At 39.9% G+C, this 26,224-nt stretch overlaps 1 protein-coding gene and 1 non-coding gene across 7 annotated transcripts in view; one reads left to right on the top strand and one right to left on the bottom strand.

The window, feature by feature from the left end:
- The window catches only part of LOC130856437 (E3 SUMO-protein ligase RanBP2-like), a 56,022-nt gene that overhangs the window by 11,531 nt on the left and 18,267 nt on the right, over positions 1 to 26,224 (bottom strand). For 2 of the 6 annotated variants that reach the window (XM_057740700.1, XM_057740701.1), the window contains exons 8-24: positions 24,828 to 24,915; positions 22,719 to 22,928; positions 21,006 to 21,187; positions 20,739 to 20,914; positions 20,447 to 20,570; positions 19,624 to 19,782; positions 19,237 to 19,374; positions 19,011 to 19,160; positions 17,960 to 18,139; positions 17,791 to 17,874; positions 15,005 to 15,140; positions 11,564 to 11,658; positions 5,875 to 10,669; positions 5,179 to 5,256; positions 2,854 to 3,027; positions 2,159 to 2,251; positions 1,682 to 1,860 (exon numbers count right to left, since the gene is read on the bottom strand). In XM_057740700.1, coding sequence (XP_057596683.1) covers positions 1,682 to 1,860; positions 2,159 to 2,251; positions 2,854 to 3,027; positions 5,179 to 5,256; positions 5,875 to 10,669; positions 11,564 to 11,658; positions 15,005 to 15,140; positions 17,791 to 17,874; positions 17,960 to 18,139; positions 19,011 to 19,160; positions 19,237 to 19,374; positions 19,624 to 19,782; positions 20,447 to 20,570; positions 20,739 to 20,914; positions 21,006 to 21,187; positions 22,719 to 22,928; positions 24,828 to 24,915 — 7,041 coding nt within the window. Of the gene's footprint in view, positions 1 to 1,681; positions 1,861 to 2,158; positions 2,252 to 2,853; positions 3,028 to 5,178; positions 5,257 to 5,874; positions 10,670 to 11,563; positions 11,659 to 15,004; positions 15,141 to 17,790; positions 17,875 to 17,959; positions 18,140 to 19,010; positions 19,161 to 19,236; positions 19,375 to 19,623; positions 19,783 to 20,446; positions 20,571 to 20,738; positions 20,915 to 21,005; positions 21,188 to 22,718; positions 22,929 to 24,827; positions 24,916 to 26,224 lie in introns of those variants that run through there. The other 4 variants (XM_057740702.1, XM_057740704.1, XM_057740705.1 and 1 more) reach the window with 3 other exon arrangements.
- Positions 16,577 to 16,649, top strand: TRNAK-UUU (transfer RNA lysine (anticodon UUU)). Its single transcript has one exon. It is a non-coding gene; the product is annotated as a tRNA-Lys (tRNA).

The raw sequence follows: 26,224 nt of genomic DNA, 5'->3' as shown, positions 1-26,224 counted from the left end.
CATTATAATGGTGTTACAGGATATTTTATAAAAAGATTTTAAGTTATAACAATGATAACACAATAGTCACTCAAATAAGACCTTTCAACACCTATAAACAGCACAGTTCACAAAACACTGACAAAAGACACCAAGTCCTATGTGTACCACAGGTGGGAAAAGAATAAATGTACAATTCAGTCCATGCATCAGCACTGAGATTATTTTTCAGTTCTATAAGTTTTGAAATAAATTTTAAATACATAAGGCCAAATTTAAATCGCATTGTTTCAATCTGTGTAACCCAACTTCATATTAATACGACTGTACTGTATTTACTGAATGAAAAACTGCACGCTAAAGCCTCCAGCAGCAGCAATTAGAGAAGATGATTAACAGAAACTGCATATTGTGTACTTCCACTGAGTTCAGGAAAACTGCTGAGTGATTTAAAATATACTCTAGATTTAGCGTAGCAAGGCCACTGATGGAAAAACTTCAGATAGGACTTCCACAAATAAATCTATTTGGTTACAAACAAAGTGATGTCTTTATATCAGCTGATGGCCAGTAGCTATACGTGCATGGGTGAATAAGCCTGAGCCTATGGAATAGCCGGTATATCCTAGGTGGACAGCTAAAAAAGCAGGCCAGCTAGACTCCTCAGAATTAGACAGACGGTGAAGGGTAGTAAATCTACAGACTCGGGCCATGTGTTGGGCCACATCTCTCTCTACCCATATATCCTTTAAATAAAACACTGCATTCATAACTAACTCCAGGACTCTATTTCATTTTAATCAACTTACCAACAATTTTTAAAAAACAGTATTTCTTGAGGGGCAAGGAACCATTCTGAATATGTCAAAATTAGACTGTAAACAATTACTAGATAGGGACCTTGTCTTCTAGTTTCTGTGGAATACACATCAAGACACCAAGGTGTTGACAGCTATTAAAACTACTACACTTGAGAGTAATCAAATCATGAAGTTATTAACAAAAGCAAGGTATACAACATAGGTCACGGAAAGTAGGTTTCAAATGCTGTTATTTCCTATCCACTCTGCCCACTCCAGAATCAACTAACTTGCACGAAAAATGAACTATTTAATAACGTTCTTGGTATGGCGACAGACCTTCTTAGGGACATCTGCATCATCCATGCTACCGCCCTGACTCCCCAAACCCAGCACACACACAGCGGTGACAGGAGTGGGCCCTTCTGGTCCTCTGTGTAGAACACAGTAACTCCTCCTCTGGCCAGAGCTGACCAAGATGCCCAACCCAATTGCCAGATGCACCCCATTATTAACATGTGGTAAGAATTCTCTAGTTTATTGCATCAACAAAGGCAACTGAGGGACTTCCCTGGTGGTGCAGTGGTTAAGAATCAGCCTTCTAATGCAGGAGACACGGGTTTGATCCATGGTCCAGGAAGATCCCACATGCCACGGAGCAACTAAGCCCACGAGACACAACTATTGAGCCTGTGCACTGCAAGTACTGAAGCCCGTGTGCCGAGAGCCTGTGCTCCACAACAAGAGAAGCCACCGCAATGATAAGCCTGCACAACACAACGAAGAGCAGCCCCTGCTCACCGCAACTAGAGAAAGCCTGAGAGCAGCAACGAAGACCCCAACACAGCCTAAATAAATAAATAGGCAACTGAGCCAGAAGGAACACACAGAGACAGTCTTACTTGAGCTTCTTGAACTTTTTGAAGCTCCGACTGAAAGTCTTCCCCATTTCCGTTGTCCTCATCAGTGTCACTGCAGACTCCACAAAAAAATGTAGGTGGAAGCTTCAAGATATCTGCTTTTGCCTTCTCTTCAACTGTTGGTTTCTTTTCCCAAACAATAACACATTCTTTCTCATTATCTGAAAATCCCATACAATGCAAGAGAAAGAAAGTTAAAATAAAAGTAGATGAAGTCCAACTACTCCACAACAACAGCCCTCAATGTCATCTACTGATTACAGACCCAAATAATAAGATCTTGGATGCTGACGGAGAACAAGCACCATCAGGAGCACAATGTTTTTCACTTCGCCTTATTTTTAAATACTGTAAATCACAATGGCAAAACTGGTAATTACAGAGGTGACCATATTGGGATTCCTTTTAAACAGAAGGTTTTAAGAAAACATTGTAACTAGTAATTTTAATGTTACATACCTGTTAGATTTTCTTCTAACAGTCTACATTTTTCTGAGTCCTCCAGATATAGTTTTCCATTAAGCTTCTTGACAGCTGTGTCGAAATCTTCATCTTAAAGTATAATTTATTTTATTAAATAAAAGAACTTGTAGTAAATTTCAGGAGATTTTCCAGCCAGGAATCTAAGAAAAGTATCTCCAACTTCACACTTTCCCTTACTCCCCACATCCAAATAGCAACCAATTTTGCCAATTCTATACCCTGAATGCCTTGTCTGAGCTGCTCTGACATTTTAGCTCCCCTTCCTATCTCCACTTCCCACAACCCAGTCCTCCATACCACTACCCAACTGCCCTACTGAAATTATTCTGACCACGTAACTCTCCTGCTTGAAAACACAGGAACGACCCATACAGCTTTCCCTAATCAGACCCTGGTCTGTCTCATGGCTCACCCACCCCTCTGAGACTCCAGGGAAATTAGAATTGCTTTCAGTCCCTCAAAATGCTTGCCTTGTTCATGGCAGCCACCTAGGGATGAATTCAGCTCTTTCAATCATGACATCCACTGATTGTTCACACATACATTTAGGATCAGTATCGATCTACAGGGCAGCAGCAGTGGGCTCTAGGAGGCAGGCTGAAAACAGTTTCATCACCCCCGTTCACTAGCATGAGCATGAACAGCATGCTTTAAAGCAACAAAAGACTTACCATCCTCCTCCTCCTCCTCACTGATGTAGTCTGGCCTGTTCTTATAGCAGAAGAAAGTGGGAGGAAGCTGAAGCTTGCTTGCAAGAGCTTTTTGCTCAGGGGTCGGGGTTAGCTCATACACAATGAGAACATCGTCATCTGAGAGAAGATCTTCGGGCTTTTTCTTCTCGTCCACTATAAGTTAAAAAAAAAATTGACAAAGTGTTAAGAATTAATTAATATCAATATTCTAACCAAAAATAAAAATCATGGAACTTAATCTTTAGGTTAAAATAGCATGCTAGCAAAAACACATACTTTGATTTGGACACAGCTCATAACCATGAATTAGAATTAGAAGCCTGAGGTAATATTCTATCAAAAACCCTTAGTGGACACAGAATCTACTTAATAACAACAACAACAAAAATCTTGCTTTTACTTACTGATCATTGAAAAAAATACTACAAATTTAATGGCTATAAATTAAAAAGGTATTTAAAAAGTGCTGCCATAACCATACTTGGAATACTAAATGGTTTAGCAAAATATCCATGCATTTGCAACAACTGAAAAAAATTAAATCATAAGCAAAGATTAGTATAAATACAAAACTAATGCAAACCCAAACGTGATGAGACCCTACAAGGAAAGTTAACAATTGCCAAGGATGACAGGCAACTAGAATTACATCCAATTTTCTGTATATCCAAGCATAATAATAGATAAAATTAAATTAAACCTGTTATCCTCTGCATAAATAACCTTGTAGGAACCTAAGACAATTTCTATTGGCTGAAAAACCACCAACAAAAACAACAGAAAGGCAAAAGATGGGGAGAAAAGGAACTCTTCATATAATATGCCCTGGTCTATAAAGAAGGACTTCTGGCTAAAGGAACTGATAGAGTAAGCAAATCATGGAGCATGCTATGTACCAACTGGTGCTGTCCAATACGGCAGTCCAGCCACACTTGGCTATGAAGCACCTGAAGTGCAACCAGTCCAAACTGAGATGTGCTACAAGTGTAAAAATACACACTGGGTTTTGAAGACTTAATACAAAACAAAAACAAAAACAAAAACAAACCCCAAAGCAAAGGGGAAAATATCTCATTATTAATTTTTTATTCTGATGAGAAGTTGAAATGGTATTCTGGACATAATGGGTTAAGCTGAATAGATTATTAAAATTAACTTCATCTGTTTCTCTTTTTTCACCTGTTTCCTTTTATTTTTATATGTGACTACTAGAAACCTCAATTACACACACAGGTCACATTTTATTTCTATTGGATGATGCTGATCCAGAGAACAGCCCTTCTGCAATACTGAACTTGCCTTTCACCCTCCCGTTACAAAAACTTAGCATCAATTCCTAGCCAGGGACCACAAAAGGACACTGTGAGACAGAGATTCTTGTTTATCAGACAGCTTCAATCTCTATGGTCCTTTGAAACTATGACATTCTCAGACATGAAACAGAACAGTATGTTGATCAACATGCTGCAGCGGTATGTTGATAAATCTGCTCTCAGACCAGGGACTCTTCACCTAGGGCCCACAGAGTCTCTGCACAAGTATGTATCCTTTACAGAAAAAAGCCCACATTTTTCACATAATTTTTCAAAGACGGCATCCTTAAGAAAGGCTAAGGGCTACTGTAGCTAGCAGTACGACTGGTGTACTTTAAAACTGAGGGTCCCCAAACCCACAGATTGTCATGGGATCACTGTAGTTGTCTGGCAACTTGTAACATAGTTGTGTTGCTCAAGATATGTTATTAGACCCTAACAGTGAGTTTTCATCTCCACAACCTGCTCCTGACAGTCTCTAACAGAGCCCACTGCCAAGTACTCCACTCCACTACCAATGCTTTCTCCACAAGTACCACACACGGAACACACCAGGATATAATGGCAGCTCTTAAACATGGGACCTACTTTCAGACACAGTATCTTTCTAACCTGTGTCCAAAAGGAAAGCCCTAAAGAAATACTCATTTGCCTGTGGTACACACGATGCTGCCATCACCTATTTGGACACTGGCGGATAATAAAGCTTAGGCAACATACAGGTCTTCATTAACCACAGTGGGAAACAGCATATGGTGTGCAAAACAGAGAAAGGGAAAGACCATATGAATCTACCTCAAAACAACACTGCACAACATATGAGAAAACATGACATTCGAGTACACGAGAGCATTAAGGGGTCACGGTGGCATTCTGTTACATGCATGCTGCTGTGTTAAGCACTTAATTTCACACAGCCAGTTACTCTGCTGAGGACTAGCAGCTGCTGAAAAATGGATGTCCTTTCACACTGCCAGTGCCAGCTCTGTACCTTTGTTCTCAGCCTGTGAGGAAGGGGTGCTGGTCCAAAAAGCCATTGGATTAGATTTAAAAAGGCTAAAATTAAATCCTAGAAAATAAAGAGTATTTCGTTTTTGAACATTTTGAGAATCAAAATGAATATAATTTTAAAATATAAAAAAGCCAGAATCCATCCATTTATACCAATGTGGCTGTCTCATGTATCCATTTATCACGAGGGTTTCATTCTTTTGCTCACTGAACAAGTGGTGGCAAGACTGCCTTATATAAAATGTGACCATCTCAGTACCATGCTGAGTGACAAGAACATAAGGATAATAAACTGAAGAACAAACCTGCTAAAACCACCAGCCTCAAGTGAACCCTCGTGATTCGAGTGCTTGAGGCCCTAAGCTGGACCCAGTGCTGAGCTGAGTCCTTGTGCTCTGCTCTGACAGACACATCTCCGAGGAACTGACATCTAAACAACTTACACACACACACTCTGCTGCTGTTTGAATACTCACAGGTAAACTGATTTAGGGAGGAAAAAATTCTGCACAAACATTTTTTGGCTGTTCACAGAGCACTGTGTTTATGACCCGACTTTTTCTGCATCAAGATAAATGTTAAAATAAAAAAGGATGGGAGGGAGGGAGGCAGGGAGGAAGGGAGGAAAAAAGAAAGAAAAAAAGAGACAAATTCTGTTTAAAGACCAAGTGCTTACCCTTTTCTGGTGTTTTAAACGTGTGACTGGTTGAGGACTGCTCCTTTGGAAAAGCAGGAGAGGGGTTTTTGACTTTGCTGTCGGAAGACGGCCTGAGATCAGAGTTCTGTGACTCTTGGCAACCACCAGACTCCACTCTTTTTTCAGATCCACTCTGGGCTGCTGAACTGGCTTCACTACTGTTATTTTTCAAAGGTGAATTAAAACTAAATCCAAACAAAGACCCAGTAGCTGAACTGTTGCCAAATGCAAATGGTTTTGACTTTTCACTGCTAAAAATGCTTTTAACAGACTCAGAACCAAATACAAACTTTGGAGGTGAAACCACTGCTTTTGTTGTTGTTTCAGGTGTGCCAGACACCCCACCAACTTCTGAGGTTGCATCAGCCACGTCATCCCCTTGAGCCAAATCTGTCCGCTCTCTGGTGGTTTCCTCTAGCACAGCTACGGCAATTTTGCCACATGGTGACTCTCTGGGAGTGGCCGAATGAGAAACATGAGGTGTTACCAAAAAATCTTTTTCTTGGGCTATTTTTGATTCATCAAATATTTTCTTAAATGAGTCCGCAACATCCTGTAGTTTAAAACGGACGGCTAAATGTTCTACTTTTCTTTCTCCGTCTGCAAAATCACATGCAGTCCACACCCACACTCTTTCTGTCCCTTTCATATTTTGCAAAGTCATGTCTGGAGTTATTCTGTGGTTGGCACAAAGTTTTAATACCTGGTCCCTTCTCATCACTATGCGAACTTGCTTATTATCATAATTCTGTAAAATCTTTATGTCGCCAATGCCTCTTTCTTTCCACTGACCAGCATCTTTATCATACCTGTAGAGTTTGGCTCTGTGACTAAAAACAACTTGTTCATTTTCCTCACCACTGGACACCTCCACTAGATCAGGCAAAGGTACAACAGGTTCGAAGTGCTGTCCGTCTCTCTCCTCCTCCTGAGTGACATCAGAGTCTTCATCTGTGCCCCCTGAGGCCCCACTCTGATTCAACTTGGCAGGAGACTTTGATGGGCTCAAAGCAGATTTAAAACTGAAGTTAAACCCGGTGGTTGACTCACCAAAGCGGAAGAGATTTTTCCTCACGGGGCTGCTGGCCAGTGGAGAGGCATGCACCGAGCTGCTGCTCACACTGTCGTCCAGAACATCTTCCCTTAGGTCATAGTTATCCCACTCCAGGGTGGGCCCAGTGGTCTCAGGGTTTGGCATGCTGCTCACGTCGACAGCACTGGCAGCTCCTGCTCCTGAACTCTTACTCTCTTCGTCGGTGACTTTTGTTTGATCGTTAGTCAAAAACGTCTTGAAATCTTTTAGTCCACTCTTCATTTCTTCCGCCCTCTGTATTAACTTGGCGGCTCTGCCAGTATCCACAAGTTTATGGGGAGTCTGAAGTGGAATATCTAATAGAAGTCGCTGGCATTCCTCAAATTTCTGCTTGAATTCTTCAGCCAGCTCGGGTGTCTTGAATTTTGCCGCCAGCTGCTCTAGTTTGGCATCACCATCAGAAAAGTCACTAGCCAACCACATCCAGGCCCTGTCCGACCCGGAGAGGGGCTTCAGGTGCATGGTGGTGGTGATCCAGTGGTTGGCACACACCTTCAGCACCTGTTCTCTTCGCATCAGCATTCTCAGTTTGCCATTGACTTCATTTTTGAGAATTTTTAAGTTCCCCAAACCCCTTTCTTTCCACTGACTTATCTCAGCATCAAATCTAAATAATTTTACCCGCTGTGAGTAAAGAACTTTCTCATCTTCTTCTCCTGTGACAAGCTCCACTTTCTCAGGCATCTGGACGACTGGTTCAAAATGGATGTCATCACTGTCCTCAGTCTTATATGCATCATCATCTTTCTCAAGGTCAGCACAAGCATCGGCTTTATCAGCCATTTTACTATTTTGTGATGAGAATAACTTCTCTCCAGCACCCAAAAATCCCTTGAAATTGGGATCTTTTTTGCCAAACTGAAACCCTTCTCCTGAATTTGATTTTGCAAGATCTGCAAAGGTAAAAGTGCTGCCAGTCTGACCAAAAACCACAGCATTCCCATCTTTTTGACCACCAGTGTCTAGAGCCTGACAACTGGCGTCATCTCCAAAGGGCTTTTCACTCTGTTTCTCCTGATTTCCCGGCTCCTGAATGCCAAATTTAAACCCATCAGCAGACGCAGGGATAGGAAAACTAAATCCTTCTTTTGTTGACTTAGAGTCTGTGTTAGAAGAACTATGAAATGTAAGTGAAGGTGTATTTTCTTGATCCACATGCCCAAATTTAAATCCTTGTTCTGCGTTGCCAAACTTAAAGGTTTTTTCTGAAAAGTTACTTTTAAATCCTGTTCCCTTCTGACTTCCAGGAGAGTCATTTGCCTTAGTTGTTGAGCCCAAAGTGAAAGCTGAAGGTTCTTCTGCAACAGATTTATGGGTTGGTTTAGAGACAGCACAAGCAACACATTTTAAGGAAGAACTCTCATTTCGCACAAAGCAAACACTGCAATCCCACTGTCCTTCCTTCTTGGCGAACATTCCTTCAAGTCCACTCTTTGGAGCCTTGCTTGTCTCTGAAGTACCAAACTTAAAAGAAGCAGGTGCTGGACCAGCAGAAGCAGGTAAACTCTGTTTTCTTGGATTCTCACAAGCCACACATTTTGCAGAACTTGCTTCGTTTTCTATCAAGCAAATGCTGCAATCCCACTGTCCTTCCTTCTTTGTGAACATCCCTTCAAGTCCACTCTTTGGAGCCTTGCTTGTCTCTGAAGAGGCAGGTGCTAAAGCAGCAGAAGTGGATGGATGCTGTTTACCTGGATTCTGACAAGCCACACACATTGCTGCACTTGCCTCATTTTGCACTAAGCACAAACTACAATCCCACTGTCCTTCCTTCTTGGTGAACATCCCTTCAAGTCCACTCTTTGGAGCCTTGCTTGTCTCTGAAGTACCAAACTTAAGAGAGGCAGGTGCTGGGACAGCAGAGGCAGGTAAACTCTGTTTTCTTGGATTCTCACAAGCCACACATTTTGTAGAACTTGCTTCATTTTGTACCAAGCAAACGCTGCAATCCCACTGTCCTTCCTTTACTGAAAACACAGATTTGAAATCACTGCTGGCAGACTTAGGAAGATCTCCCTGGCCAAACTTAAAGGAAGCCTGCTGAACAAATGAAGACCCACTTTTGTTAGCACACTTTGTATTCTGACACGCAATGCATCTAGACACAGTGGGTTCATTTCTTACTAAACAAATACTACAATCCCAGTGACCTTCTTTCTTTGGAGTCATCAACGCAAATCTATCTGGAGTATTTTCTGAGCCAGGTTTAGGAGTGGAAACAGTTTCAACTAATGGTGGGCCAAGGAGCTCTTTACTGCTTGGGTTTATATTTTGGCAGGATATACATTTCTTAGCATTTGCGGCATTCTTTAATGAGCAGCTGTTACAATGCCACCAAGACCCTTCTTTCTTTGCAACCTGAAATTCAAAATTCATGTTTCCAGCATCAGATTTACCAACATCCTTACTGTCATGACATGTGGGTTCTTTTACAATTCTCGTAGGCTGACTGGCTATGTTTGCTCCTGAGGCTTTTAACATGCTCTGGGCCTCTTCAAACTTGCACTTAAAAAGTGCTGCCTCCTCGGGAGTCTTGAACCTAATAGCAAGCTGTTCTGGTTTGGGCAACTCATCTGCATAGTCCAGAGCGTGCCACACAAAGGACCTGTCTGAGCCGGCGTTGGGTGCCAGGTTCATGTCTGGGCTGATGTAATGATTTGCACAGATTTTCAACACTTGCTCACGTCTCATCAGCAGGCGAATTTTACCGGAGGTTTTGTGCCTCAGTATCTTTACGTTGCCAATTCCACGCTCCTTCCATTCTCTGGATCCCACATCAAAACGGTACAATTTTGCACGATTGCAGAAGAACTCTTCCTCGTCCTCCTCACCAGTCCTCACTTCAATCTTATCAGGAAGAGGCACCACAGGCTCAAAGTGAGGGCCGTCGTCTTCCTCGTCCCCGTGTGCACTACCCCCATCAGTGTCATGACTCTTACTGGCTGGCTCTGCAGCAGGCGTCCCAAACACTGATTTCCCTGGACTGTGGAAAGTAAACATATCATCACTGCGTCGAAAACCAGAATTCTTTTGCTGATTTGGGCTCCTGTTTTCAGTAAATGAAATTCCAGGCACATTTTTGCTTCCAAAATTGAATGTATTTCGAGGTCCAATGGTTTGAGCAGCTTTTGGTCCACTGTAGCTATCTCCTTGCAAAGGTTTATCTGAAGTCAGGAGACCTAAAAGGCTTTCACTATTATTATAAGTTGTAGAAGGGGGCTGTGCCACCACGTGCGGTGAGGAAAAGGTGAAGTCACCATCATTCGATTTGAAATTTGAATTAAATTTAAAAGGAGCTGGCTGTGATGTATGTGCAGGTGCTGCCAAAGATGGCCTCATGCCTTCACCGGGCACGGGCTGAACAAAATTGGTTTTTCCAAATTCTATAACTTTAGATTCTGCAGATCTTGAAGCATGAGCTGCAACTGGAGGTTTTGTAAAATAACCTGGTTCTGGCAAAGGTGGATTTGTGCTTGTCTGTTGAACATTGTAATTAAAGTAATCATCACCCCTGGGTGACAGAATTCCTGTGGCAGGAGACTCAAAACGCAACGGGGGACCATACATCTCTTGAGAGAACATACAAGCAGACGAGCTCTGCACTGGTGGTGTGTGCATCTGCTGTGAGTACGTGTAGATATGCTGCTGAGGTGGAAGCCTATTCATGCCATAAACAGGTCCCTAGAAAAAAACAAAGTGTATATTTTGGTAGGCTGTCTATAAAACTATAGCTTAACTAGACACAAACCAATTCTCATAAACCTCAAGCACAAGTACAGGGTAAATACATCACTAGGGCATATACTGTGTCCTTAAGAGAAAACACTTCTACATTACTACAAAGGTACTTACAGCTCTAGTCCTTCTTGGCATATAATGAAAATTGCCTTAACTAATGACAGCACCTTAAAAATCTGATTCTCCTACAATAGATCCACAGGATAAATACCTTCCGCAGTCCTAAACAAGGTGTCCAATGATGTTAACAATGACGATGATGATGATGAGGACTAACATTTGTTAATGTGCCAACTGGGCATAGTTCTAAGCACTGTACATATATTATCTCATTTTAATATCTTCAAAAACCCTATGAATTAAGGCATTATTATCCTCATTTTACATGAGGCAACTAATGCATAGAGAAGTTAACAAGCTTGCCCACAGAGAAGTTAAGAACAGAAGAGCCAGGGCCTAGATACACCCAAGCCCTGTGTCTTTGCCCGACTCTGCTGGAAGCCAGTCTCCAAGGACACTCGGTCACAGCGCCCCAGGCCTACAAGTGCCACACATAGTGCTCCAGTAAGGACATCATAGTCCTGCTTCTGTCATGACCGAATGATGAAGGACCCACCACCACCACCCCCATTTTAAAATATTCTAAATGTTCACACTTGTTGTAACACAGAATTTAGGCAATTAAGAAACACAACTTCTATATCTGGAGATAAATTTAAAATATCTATATCTTGTGGGACATATAAGTTTTAATGCTGAACTACTTCTTGAATTTCTTTGTAGGAAGCCTGGACAATTAAAAGATATTTATAAACGTATAAATTATTCCTTTGTTACCTTTGTGGGAGTAACATTAGCTGCTGGTCTGAGTAGATACTGTGAATTATATGCTGGTGACTGACTATAAAATACTGATTGGCCAGTAGTTGCAACTAAAAAAAAAAAAAAAGGAAAAAAAAGAAAAGAAAGAAAACACTGTTAAAAAAGTCTATGCTGCAATTAGGACTATCTAGGCAAGAATTATAAATACAAAAGCAGTAGAAATCAAAGAGATTTAACTACATAGATTTTTTTCTAAAATTTCTATACATCATAATACACCATAAAGAAGATTATCAAATGACAAACTAGGAACAACTGCTAGGTTGTGACACAGGAGGAGTGAGAGCAGCAGCAGGGTGATCAACAAGAACAGCCCCCACAACCGAGCACCAAAAGGAGCCAAGAGGAGCAGTGGGACCACTTCCTGAGAAAGAGGACACGACGTGAAGGCACAATCGTGCCGCATCAGAAACACGGGCGATACACCAGCCATGGCAAGGACTTAAGGAACCAAAACATACATGATGGCCTCAGGGCCACATTTTTGAAGTGAGCCTTGAAAATCTGCAAAATGACAAGGTTGCATTTTTTAAACTCAAGCTGAGAACGTTCAGGTCAAAAATCACCTGACAAATTCACGCATAGATCTCACGAGTAACACAAAATGTGTTCCTTGGCTTAATAAAAAAGGCACAGCCTGACTGACACTCATGCTGGTGTCCAAACTATCTGCTCCATCTGTTTTGTGTATGTGTTATCAGGAAACCAGCAACTAGAAGACACTCATGTTGATGGTAAAAGCAACCAACAATCATTTGCTTGATCCGTTTTACAGAAGTTTTACTAGGAAACAAAACAACTTAAAGATCATTTGTACCTTTACACAGAAGAGGAAGTAGAAATTGTGACCCAAGAGGTACTGAGCAGCTGATTCTGGAAAGCCCTGAAAAAGACCTAGTAAAGGCAAACCAGGCTATCTGTCCTCTCTGCACAGTTACCAGAGAAGCAGAGCCACTGCAGAGGCCCAAGGCTGAGTGTGGAAAACTAATGGGCTACGTGAAGATGGCTACTTTGATGTATTCTGGAGAAAACAGGCAAAGAACACAGAACAAGCTGATGGACATGAGCCAAGGATCATAGAGTCTGAAATTTAACTAGTGACTTTATCAGTCAGTGATAGTGAAAAAAAATTAACTTAGATGTCTTATAAACCAACTAAAAAAATCCTATAGAAACAAGGCACCAAATGAACAGGATTATAAAGTGTTAAGCATGCCTAGTATTAAAAAAATAAAAATTTAAAAGTTGATATTATTTTTGCTTTTAAAAACTGGCAACGTTTTTATATACTGGTAATAGTAAACCCTTGGCAAGAGTGCAAAGAGACAGGTACTATCAGATACTAGTGGTAAGAGTATAAAACTGCCACAGCTTTTCAGGAAAGCAATTTTCCAACACAAGAAATTTTACAAAACCCTAAAATCCTAGAACGGTGTTCACAGCATTATTTACAATAGCAAAAACTGGAAATAAAAAAAGAGAATAAAATTTACAGAGCTTCCACACGATGGGATACCTTGTATTCATTAACGGTATTGTCAAAAAAAAAGTTGAGTAGAAAAATGCTCAGAACTTAAAGTAATATTTAAAAAACGGGCTTATTCATCTCCATACAGCATGATAATACAGTGAAAATCTCATTAAAAATTTTTTAGTATACAAAGAGGACCAGAAGGAAATGCTCCAAAATGTTAGCAGAACTCTATGTGATATGGTTCGCTTTTAGTTTTCTTTACACTGGTCAGTACTTCTGAATATTTCCTTATTATAAGCTTATTAATTGCTTTTTAATCATCTTATTTTAAGAAGACAAGGACCATCTTGGCACATCTGCACTTTCATTAAGAAAAGCAGTCTGTAAAGCACAGGAATGTGAATCAGCAGACCTGAGCTCTCCTCTCAGGGCCACACAGCTGCCTGCAACCCTGTCAAGCAGCCACTTGGGGTCTCCATTTTTCTCACTTGTGAAATGAGGATGTGCTGCTTCCATAGAAATTCATGCACAGATCTCACAAGTAACACAAAATGTGTTCCTTGGCTTAATTAAAAGGGTAATTGCAAGAATAAAATGAGATAATGTGAATGTTACGTTTATGTGTGTTTAATAACCAGAAGACCTGTTATGCATGTACTAAGAAGAAAACAGAACTTGAGGTCCACAAGGTGCCAAATGATGACTCCACACAGCACTCAAAGAACCCCAGAGAAAGCCAGCCACCTTGCCTATCTCCTACAGTCAAGGCTCTACACAGTGCACAGGGTCTAGGTAAGGAAGGTTCAAACCCTGACTTCTCACATATTCATCTATGACTTAATACATTTATTGAGTTTGACTTCACAAAGATTTTCTCTCATATTACTTCGCGTGCACTTAGAGGACACTGTTACAGGAAGACAGCGAGTCTGCCTTAAGTATGGCCCTGTGGACCATCACACAAACGTACTAAACTAGGCCATACCATTCTGAATCTTTGAATTAAAACCAATTAATCTAAATTACCAACATTTCAGGAATCTGTCTCATGTGAAAGAAACCTATTTTTCCCATCACTCTGGCTGCCTGCAAGCAGTGGCTTAAGAGTTAGAACACCAGAGTTTGAACCCTAGCTCTACCAATAACCTGTACAATAACGGTAAGTTACCTAACCCTTCCAAACCCATTTCCTCATCTACAAAATAGGGATTCATAATGGTATCTACCACTCCGCGTTACTGTAATTAAATAAAACTATACACACAAAACACCTCGGCACCCAGACAACCCACAGGAGGCACTATCTGTACTTTCTGGTTCATTAGGTGTTTACTGCATACTCTAAGTAAATGCATAATGCACCCCCACACACACACAATAATCATGTAACACAAGTATTATTTCCATGTTTCAAACAGACAAACTGGCTCAGAGAGGTCTGTAAGAGAGCACAACCTAAAAATTCAGTATGCTCTAGCTCCACACTCTTTCCTACTATATATGACCAGAGTATTTCAAAATAAAAGATTTCCCATGACTGTCATACCTCTCAGTATGTCATCAAAATGATTCCCAAGAAGTTTAATTTCTTATTTAGGCATCTCTTAATGAATAAGGCTACCAGTTAACATTTTTTTCAATTATAAGGCATAGTTTCAGCACAGTCTCAGCTCCTCTGAGATGCGCATTAAAGGATTCTTTAAGCCTTTAATAAACAGGATCAGAAAAAGCTTGTTTTGTTTCTGCTCAGTTATAAAAATCCTGGTAATACCAAATACAGCTTAAGTAACACACACAGACACCAATAGACATGTATATAAATAAATGTATATAGACAAGGTGATTTCACAAGTTACCTATTTACAGGAGGAGGAAGTACAGTGACTTTACTAACATCTGGGATTATCCAGTTGCCAACTCACCTGTTAGTGGGGCCCCATGAAAATTCTGTGACCCCTGATATCCATCAGGCACTGAATCCGGTCCATAATTCTCTGTAGGCCAACGATGAGGGGACCCTGAGTTACTGCTATTTAGTTTCAACTCCTGCATTTCTTTCTGTTGGAAAAAGAAAACAATTTTAAGCAATTACATCACAGCAGAAACAGTGCTAGAGCAAACTTAATACCTGATGATGCCTTTTAAGAGATTCTATACTCCAGTAAAATCTGAGTACCAGATGCAGTTTTAAAACATGATCCTTGGACTTCCTACATGGCGCAGTGGTAAAGAATCCACCTGCCAATGCAGGGGACATGGGTTCGAGCCCTGCCCTGGGAAGATTCCACATGCCGTGGAGCAACTAAGCCCGTGCGCCACAGCTACTGAGCCTGTGCTCTGGAGCCCGTGAGCCACAACTACTGAGCCCATGTGCCGCAACTACTGAAGCCCACACGCCTGGGGCCCACGCTCCACAACAAGAGAGGCCACTGCAATGAGGAGCCTAAACACCACAATGAAGAGTAGCCCCCACTCTCAGCAACTAGAGAAAGCCCGTGTGCAGCAATGAAGACCCAACACAGCCAATAAATAAATTAAAAATAAATAAATAAAATAAAATAAAACATGATCCTTAATTTGTTAAAGCTTATTTGCTTCCATTCTTTTACTCCTTAGTACCATTACCTCATTTATTCATTCTAGAGTCAGATCTAACCTAAACAACAGCCTCATCTTCCTTTTCATTCTACATTTGCTTAGATCAATCTTCACAAAGTTCAGCTCTAGCCAAGACACTTACCTGGCTCAAAAAAACAAGCACCTACGAAATAAACTTCCTTCTCTGCCACTGCTGGTGCTCAGCAGCGTCAGCCCAAACATCCTTCCAGTATCCTCACTCCACCTGCTCTATTACTCTTCAGTCCACCCGGACTGCTCTACACCCTACATAATAACCTCCCAGAACTAGCTTCCCACTCAGCCACATACATTGTACCAAACACTGCCAACCTTTCAAGGTGAAGCTCAAATGCTCTACTGGGAAAGGGAAACAACTAATATTTGCCCAGAATATATTATGTACACCAGGGGTCCCCAACCCCCAGGATCTAACGCCTGATGATCTGAGGTGGAGTTGATATAATAATAGAAATAAAGTGCATGGTAAATGTAGTGCACTTGAATCATCCCCAAACTGTCCCCTCCTTCCCCACCCCTGCTGCACCCCAGTCTATGGAAAAACTGTCTTTCACGAAAACAGTCCCTGGTGCCAAAAAGGTTGGGGACCGCTGATGTATACAACAGTATATTACAGGCATCTTACTTATGCTCTTAATTCTTACAAAGGTCCAAATGGACAGACATAATGCCTTCCAATGACAGCTAGTGATTAGTGATCAGATCTGTCACTTTCTAGACAACCAAATGATAACACCCTTCCCAACCCCAGAACCTACAAAACAGGCATTTTTCAGGAATAATAAATGATAACAAGTGAGATCAGAGACAGATCCAGCATGTCTGCTCTCTTCTTGTAGAAATGTTTTAGAGGGAATTCCCTGGTGGTCCAGTGGTTAAGACTCGGTGCTTTTACTGCCGTGGCACCGGGTTCAATCCCTGGTCGGGGAACCAAGATCCCGCAAGTCGGACAGTGCGCTGCCTCCCCCCACCCAAAAAAAAACAGAAATAAAAGTGTTTTAGGAATAGAAATTTCCTGAAAACCAAAACTACTGGGGTCAAAAATATCTTGAATTTTCAAACTAAATAAAAATTTCCCCATTCGTCCATCTACTGTGTCTAGTCCAGATGCTACACATCCAAAAATAAGAAACTGATGGAATCAACTGGAAAACTTTACTGGTCACTACTGGTATCTGAACTACAGATTTAAACATCCAATTAAAGCTATAAACATAATTTTAAAAATTCAAACAACTACAACATGATGAAAACTGGTCCTCCACTAATAGTGTGTCCAAGAACACAATGTTGGGTGCCAGAAACCTACATGGTAAATATGTAATATCGTGACAGGCCACAATTATACAAAATTAAAGAACAAAATCTTCATGCAAATTCACAAATCCAAAAAAACAGAAAAAGTATTTCTTAAGTCTCACAAATTACTGACAGCACTGCAATAATCATACACATATCAAGACTTCCTTGGTATAACTTTAGAAGTATGAATGATTTAGTTCTCGTCATTAGCATGAAACAACTTACTAGCACTTCCAATTCCAAAAGAAGTAAAGCTCCTCTGAGTGTTAACAGTTCACTTCCATAAAGTTATGATAAATTCATGTACATGTAACTATTTCTTTACATAATTAAGTCAAATTCACATCAAATATTAAAAAGATAGAGACCTTCTGAAGTTTAGACCACTTGTGAAGTCCTAGCTATAAATTTGACATACACAACCACAGTCAGTCTGAGACAAACTCATAGACCAAGGTATGAACAGTGTATTTCACTAGTTCAATTCAATCACCTGGGAACCTCCTCCATGCCAGAAGCAAGGTTATGTTTTGGATACAAGAGTACCTCTACCTCTGAAAGATTCACATCTAGTGGAGGATGCAGACACATAGGTAATTTCAAAAATATGCTAAGTGTCAAGATGGAAGCACACAAAACACAGTATGATTCTACAGTCATGTGGCAAAGGAACACTTTGAATAGCTTTAGAAATAAGTTGAGATAGTGGTCAAGGAGGGAATCTTGGAATAAGAGAGGCACAGTTTAGTAGACAAATCAAGTGATTTACCTTAATGGCCTCCACTTGTTGGCAAATCTTTTTCAACAAAGAATTTTGATCTTCTGCCCACTGAGGTGGTGTTTTGGGAGAATACTGAAAAAATAACAAGAAAACAGTACTTAAGACATTTAGAACAGAAACATTCAGCAGTGGAGTGACTCATTTCTTTCCCATTTACCTTGTAACCTGTATTTGGTGATACAGAGTATTTGGTGGGAGATGGTGTAGAATGTTTTATTTCTGAATCTGCATTTCGCAAAGAACCATTTTTATACAGAGGCCCTCCTTCACTGAAGTCATCGAGCTCCTGCATGACTACATTAAGCATCTCTTTTACAGATTCCAGGGGCACAGGCAACTAAAAACAAAAGGCATGAATCAATGGCTTTAGTCTGCAAAATCACCAAAGAACTCTAAAATAAACAGAGACTTTTTTTTATCTTGCTAATTTATATTTTTCATATTTTGTGTAACAAGCACATTATACTTTTATGTAACAACACACATGAAACTGCTGTGTAATCTAAAGTCTTCTAACCCTCAAGTCCATGCAGTTTCTATCCCTCCCGTTAGCCACAGTAATGGTAAAGCAATGTTAACTGGGGAAGCTTTTCCACATAAAAAAAATAAGTTACTGACATTTACTAACTGATTTTGAATGGGAAGAGAAACACAGATGTTGGAATGCACCAACTATAAATCCTAACACAAGAGCAACTACACAAACTAATCAGCGTAACAGGTGGAAGGTTGACTATAACTGAGGTTAATACCATCACAACAGCCTCAAACTGCTGAAAGCTGCAAAAAAGGTAGTCACAGCAGATGGTTATGATGAGAGAAATGCTCTGAAGTCATCAGCAACCACCTTTGACTTCAGTAACATGTTTAACTGCCAAGTCCATGCAGAACTAGTCCTTAGGTGGCAGTATTTGTTGGCTACATTGCCAAGATAACAAAAATAAATGCCTCCCTTGGAAACCTTTTCTAATTCTCTAACAAGCATTTTTGTAAGAGTATAAACTTAAATGCCCAAGTTTAAAACACACACACACACGCCCCAAATCTAAGGCAAAGCAATGCTAATTAAATATTTAAACTCCCTCCCTTTTGTGCATTAATAAGGCATCACTAAGCGTTTCTGAAAATACCGAAATACAAAACCAAGGCAAAAGTACTTATTACCCAAGTTATCAATAATAAAAAAGTACAAACAACCTGCAACTTACTTTCTTAACCACTGAGAGATCTGAATCACAGTCATCTAAAATCTTTATCAGGTAGTCTCTGGTCTTTCTCAGGTAATTTTTGCATTCTTCTTGTTCTTCAGAAGAAAGCACATCATTTTCATCAATGTCTTCTGCTTTCCTGTGAAAAATCTATACACAGAGTGCTTTTGTGAAACAATTATGTATTAAGAGAAAAACCTTTTAATTCAATTACCACACTACTTACCAGTGCAAGATTCCAGTAAGAAACGACGTTATTAACAGATTCAAACACAGCCATAGCATCGTCTATATTTCCATTAACTGTATCCAATATAGCGAATGTTATGTGTGCTTCCTCTTCATATTCACCAATTTCAGATGCCTAAACACATTGGGTAACTTTTAGTCAAACTGCCTCTACTCAGAATATCAAACCCAAATGATTTCCAAAAGATTCTATATAAATCTGAGATTAGCATCTCAGTACTCTTTTCTGCCATACTGTATTTGTGACAGCTAGTGGACTTCAAAAACAAGACTACCATTAAATAGCCAAGCAACTAATTTAAGCAGTTTATACCTCCATTTCTAACCACATTTCCAGTTAGACCCCAAAGGGATCCTCCATTACCTGAATGTCTGCACTATGAAAATGTTTAAACAGAGGGTCAATAGGTTCAGGGATACTGCTCTTCTTTTTGATTATCTTCAATAACGGCAAAACCTTCTTCCAGTAATGAACACTCCTGCCTATGTATTCTCGATGATCATAAAAATTAAGACCACTGCCCTAAAATACAAAGTTAGAAGCACACAAAGAGAAACAAATGATCAGATCCAAAAATTCATTTATAGATGGTCTGAACAACTGGTTAAAATTTCAAATCAAGGCAAAATAGAATCTCATAAGTCCTTTCCAAATTTTGGAATAACTAACCACTTTAATACCAGTGATCATTCTAGACCCAAGTTTTACATACTTTCAATGACACTACCTAATCAGGCAGCGCATTGTTTTTTTTAAAGTTGTTATTTTTAGATGGCCGAAATCTGCCACTCTATAGGTGCCATAGTTTGGGCAAAGGGCTAAACATTTACACCTAATCTTGCCACAGAACAGACCTCAAATATTTAGCAAGATCTATAATGCCCCTGCCTACAGAGCCTTGTGCCACCAAACATGTAAAAAATCTTCAGGCTGGGCAATATTTATCATAAGGTAATTATAACTAATAATAACAACGGCTAATACTTATGTAACATTTACTGTGCCAGGCACCATTCTAAGCAAACTATACTAACTACTTTGTGGCAACGTTAAGAAAATACATTTCACCTGACATGATATGAATAGGCTGCTACTGTTTTTAAAACCAAAAGACTTTCAATGTGAAGTCTGATTTTAAAAAATTAAGGTAATGTTCTTAAAATTGCTTCCACTTCAGTGAACTCACCGTTTTCTGAAGGCACTTTGCCCAGTGCACAAGCAGAGCAGGCTGAAGGCCATGTTTTTCCTGGCCCCTTAGAGTGTGTATGTCATGCTGAACTAGAAGTCGCAATTTTGCTGAGGTTCCAGGTCTAAAAAAAGTTTTATTTAATAAAATTGATTTATGAACAAACATGCAGTTCAACACTTAATCATCTATGTTAATCATTACATGATAATTAAAAATTAAAACTTCCCATGACAATTAAATTAAGTCCCTAGGCAATAAGTCAAAGGAGTATTTTTATTAGACTACTTACATTGCTTTTCTGTGAATCAGATTACAAACTGCATCCCACCAAGATTTCTGTCTTTCTGTGCAAAGCTGTTTACACACAGGAAGTGGCAAGCACAGAGGCTGGTAGAAGCTATAGTGAGAATTACACTTCTCCTTTAATTGTAAGTGACTGGTATATATTACTCCAAGTAGAAATACCTGTTTTATTTAAAGAAAAGTCAATTTCAGTAGGGGAAAAAAAAAAAAAAATCAAACAATACTCATAATATTTGTTAAAATCTCTGCTTACTTCAAGATCTAAAACACATATTGATTCAGGTGCATTTGTTTCAAGTCTTGAGGTTTCCTGGGGCAAATGATGAAAAAGCTGTTTTAGCCATTTTCGAACTGCAGGTAAGGCAGGCAATGAATTCCATTGTAAGCCAAGCCAGGTGAGGTGCTGAAGACTACCATTATGTGCTCGAATGGCACCTGAAATAAAGCAAAAAAAAAAAAAAATTTGACTTGAGGTTTTGGAATTTTTTTGTGTGTGCCATCAGTTTTGCCAACATAAACAACTGCCTCATATTAAATGTACCTTAATTTTATAGCTGCTTTTCTATATCAGAGCACAAGGAAAATCTATGATAAGCAAAGTCTCATGTTTTTATTAGAAATATTCAAATTCCACCTAGGAACTTTAATAAAAACAGTTATCATGGAAAAAGTTCTTCTGAAGTCCATCTAAGAGAAAAAAAAGAGCCTCACAGAATTCAATAAAACAAAATCTACTAAAAAAAAAAAAACAAAATCTACTGACAGAGGTCAAAAAAAGAATAGTCACCCAGCAACAAATCTTGAAACAACAGATTTTCCTTTCAGTAAAGAAATATTAAAACAAAGGGATGGCACTACACTAATCCATTAGGATAATAGATCTTTTCCCTCTACAAAAAATTCAACACTAAAAAAGTTATGGGCTTCTGAAAGCATAAAGAGGTACAAGCTTTCTGGTAACATGGCAATTTGCAAGAGACTTAAACATGTTCATCAACTTTATCCCAGTAATTCTGTTTTTAGGAATCTCTATGGGAAAAAAAATGAAATGGAGACACAAAGTTTTCATCAGTATTTTAAAATAAGTAAAAAAACTGGAAACATCTTGGATACCCAACAATAAAAAGTGGCAAGCAAGTTATGGCTACTTCATTAAAAAGATCATATTGCCACAGAAAGTGATATTTAGAGAGACAGGATGAGAGAGAATTCATAAGACTAATCATGTGTATATGATAAGCAACTATTTAGAAGAAAAATATACGCCACCACTATGGCTACCAACCCCTCACACTACCCCAACCCTTCAAAAAACCTAAAAGGAATATAAAAAAACATTAAGTGTTATTTCCAGGTAATGAGATCATGGGCAATTTATTCCCCTTGCTGCTGTTATTTTTCTCCTAGTATAAAAAAGACTGGGGGCGGTACGGGCAGCTGAGCCAGCAGCTGGGAAAACTAAGGGAGCACCCAGGTGGCCTGCTGGCGCCCACTGCCATGGAGGCCGTACCCCGCCTGCCCATGATTTGGCTGGACCTGAAGGAGGCCAGTGACTTCAACTTTCAGCCGGCCATGAAGAAGAATTGGTGTTCTGGGGCTTCCCTGGTGGCGCAGTGGTTGACAATCCACCTGCCAATGCAGGGGCACAGGTTCGGTCCCTGGTCCGGGAAGATCTCGCATGCTGCGGAGCAGCTAAGCCTTGTGCGCCACAGCTAGAGCCCGTCAGCCACAGCTGTTGAGGCCGCGTGCTGCAACTACTGAGGCCTGCGCCCCTGGAGCTGGTGCTCTGCAACAAGAGAAGCCACCGCAGTGAGAGGCCTGTGCACCACAGCGAAGAGTGGCCCCCGCTCTCCACAGCTACAGGGAGCCTGCACACAGCAGCAGAGACCCAATGCAGCCAATAAATAATTAATTTTAAAGAGATTAAAATACAAAATGTTTCCTTAGAAAGAAAGACACAACTTACCAACATCATATCTAGCCAAATCATCAGGATCTGGTGCTTCTACATCAATGTTTCCAATATCATCGCTACCAAGGAAAGATCTATCCTTAGGTGACTGACTAGAAAACAGAGCATCATATAAAGCAGACTGCCCACTTTCATTGGCAAAGGATGCTACAACCTCTTTTAAAAAATCTTGCTTGTCACGACTTAAGTTTAGCAGCATATGCCCTGAAAAACAAATTGTTTCCGTCATCTAAAAAATACAGATTATTTATACCCATATCTCTCGACAGTTTCATTCACATACCCTAAAGGGAAATAACATGACTATCTCACCCCCAACCCTCCATCCCAACAACCACAACTGGACCCAAGAGGGTGCTGACATGAAAAATGGACTACAGATATAACAGTATCTATCTGTGTTACATCTGTGTCTATGTGCCAGAGTAAAAGGAAAGAAAAAAGTGTGGAAAAATACCAAAAGGATCTCCATTTTAGATGGAAAAGTGTGGGATTCAAGTGGTACAGAACAGGACCAAACTCAAATTTTCTGACCTGATACATCTAATCTTTTTTTTTTTGCAAAGTGAAAGCAAGTTTATTTAGAGGGATACAAACTCCACTGGCAGAATACTGTCTGTCTCACAAGGCGAGAGTGACTACACCTTATTTCTAAACCTGGCTGGTCAGGGCTTTAAAAAAGCTTTAAAAATATACATATATAATTTAATTTCCAGGCCCCACTCCCAGAGATTCTGATTCACAGATGTGAGGTGAAGAATCTATTTTAAAAACACACGTTGGATGAAGTTCTAGTTCACATTAAAACATGGATGCACCTTGAAAACACTACGCTAAGTGAAAGAAGACAGTCATCCAAAGAACACACCTTGTATGATTCAATTTATATGAAATGTCCAGAACAGAGATATAAAGACAAGAAAATTAGTGGTTGCCTAGGACTAGGGGGTTTGGAGGAAAATGGGGAGTGACTGCTAAAGGGTATGCGGTTTCTTATAAGGTGACGAAAATATCCTAAAATTGTGGTGATGACTGCACAACTCTGTGAACATACTAAAAAACCACTGAAATGTATACTTAAAATGGGTGAATAATATTATATGTGAATTTTATACAATCAAGCTGTTTAAAACAAACAAACAAACAAACACTTGGAGTAATTCTGCTGGTCAGTCATATTTGGTTACCACCAGACCATTTTCTCTCTGAAAATTTACCAAGACAAGCTCGGTAAGGCCCAGATCAGATAGTAAAACAAGTTCATTTTACAAACTGTGACCACCCCCCCCCCCCCCGCAAAGGTAGAAAGGAGACCTAAGAAAAAAACAGAAGGTCACTTCTTCAAGGACTCAAAGTCTGTCTCCCACAAAAAAGTAAGCTGCAGGACAGAGGAGCCTTGACCAACAGTCTACCTAGAGAAGACAGCTTACAGCTACTCTGATTTAAGACCACTTCTTAACTTGTAACAAAATCCCTTCAGCTTTATATCAAAACTGCTTCTTATAGAAACATTTCCCTACAGAGTCCTCAGCTCATTGCTTGATTCACTGCCTACACGAACACCTTCAAGTTTTTGCCTTAGCAAACAAAGCCAGATAGTCTATAACAGATCTTTAGGATCCATCCCAAGTAGTCAAAACTGGTAATAAATCTACAAATTCCAAGAGCCTAATGGAATGTGAATATATACCTTCTAACTCTGCTACTATGATGTCAGTTCCCTAAGAAAGAGATCCATACCTTTTTCATCTTTATAACCCCCATAGCAATGTCTTACAAGCAACTGATGGTAAATGACTGGCAAATCAGTAACTTACTCTTAGTTCAGGAAGTGCTTTAAAATACTCTGGATGGAGGCTCTAGCAGCTAGATTAAGAAGGGGTTAAGGAGCTTCTCTACCCAGGAGTAAACAATATTTGTTCCTTTTAAAGCATATAACATTTCTTATCATCCTTTCTATAGCTCTCTCCCTAATCCAATATGGCAAAGAGAAATGATTATGACAAATTATCTCCTGGACAGAGAGAAGATACTATCATAAGATGTGCTCAGAGAAATTTTCTTTTTCTTTTTAAAGTAAAATCACTTAAACATTACTATTACCTGATTGGCTCAGACGATCACAGGCCATTATTTCCAGTAGATTTTGTCCAGCTTCTCCTTTCATTAATTTAATCTTTGGTCTTGGAACCTGATCATTTTAGAATCAAAAAATCTTAATTTAGTGATACTCACATTTCTAATAGTAAGATGTTCCTTTCTATTATACTGTACTTTTTGGTAATGAATAAAAAGTTAGCCAATGTTAAACACAATTGGAAATCCAACTGCAAAACACTGGGAACCAAGGAATTTAGATAATCTATAAAAGATGCCTACAAAGAGCACTTCTGAGATTTACTTTCTACTAAAAGCACATTCAAGTTATCGTTGGGGAAATGGGAGCATTTGGTTAGAGACCTTTTCTACTCTGAGATAAAGAGAATGAGAGCAGTGGAAAGATGACAGCTCTCCATGACCTGGCACCGGTGGACCCACAATTGGAAATGCCACACTATGGATAGCACACTTTCAAGTGAATAGATCATCTGAGATACCACTGGGATAACTGGGACAACCAAGAGATTAAAAGGGCTCCAAGCCATATCCTACGAAGAGCTGGAAGAATGATGAATAAAAGAATGGTGAAAAGATGACAGCTGCCTTCAGATATTAGAAAAATTATCTTGTGAAAGAAGGGCCAGGACTTCCTAGGTGGCGCAGTGGTTAAGAATCCGCCTGCCAATGCAAGGGACACAGGTTCGATCCCTGGACCGGGGAGATCCCACATGCCACGGAGCAACTGTGTCTGTGCACCACAACTACTGAGCCTGTGCTCTAGAGCCCGTGAGCCACAACTATTGAGCCCGTGTGCCGCAATTACTGAAGCCCATGCGCCTAGAGCCCATGCTCCACAACAAGAGAAGCCACTACAATGAGAAGCCCACGCACCACAATGTAGAGTAGCCCCTGCTCGCAGCAACTAGAGAAAGCCCACATGAATCAACAAAGACCCAGCACAGCCAATAAACACATTAAAAAAATTAATTTAAAAAAAAAGGGGGCTAGACTTTTCAATAGCACCAAAAGAAAAAAACACCACCAACGGGTAGCAGCTTGAGAAATATTTTTACTCCATATAAGGAAACAACAAAAACCAAATTATTCAAAAATGTGACAGGCTATCTTGAAAAGCAACAAATGTCCATCACTAAAAATGTTCAGTCCCAGACACTGAACACTTACTAGAGACATCCTAAAAATAACTATATGGATGGTGGGTGTAACTGCTGTTAAACCTCTAATGACTTTCTTAAATTGGTAGTGGAAGTATAATTTGGTACAACCTCTGTGAGGTTGGAAATTTGGCAATAGCTCTAAAAATTATAAATGTATAGATATACTTTGATCCTGCCATTCTTCTTTCAAGAATTTATCCCACCCCCAAATTTTCACATGTG

The sequence above is a fragment of the Hippopotamus amphibius genome, chromosome 7 (genome assembly GCF_030028045.1).
Source record: "Hippopotamus amphibius kiboko isolate mHipAmp2 chromosome 7, mHipAmp2.hap2, whole genome shotgun sequence".
Lineage (NCBI taxonomy): Eukaryota > Metazoa > Chordata > Mammalia > Artiodactyla > Hippopotamidae > Hippopotamus > Hippopotamus amphibius.
This window is presented reverse-complemented; position numbering and strand designations above follow the sequence as displayed.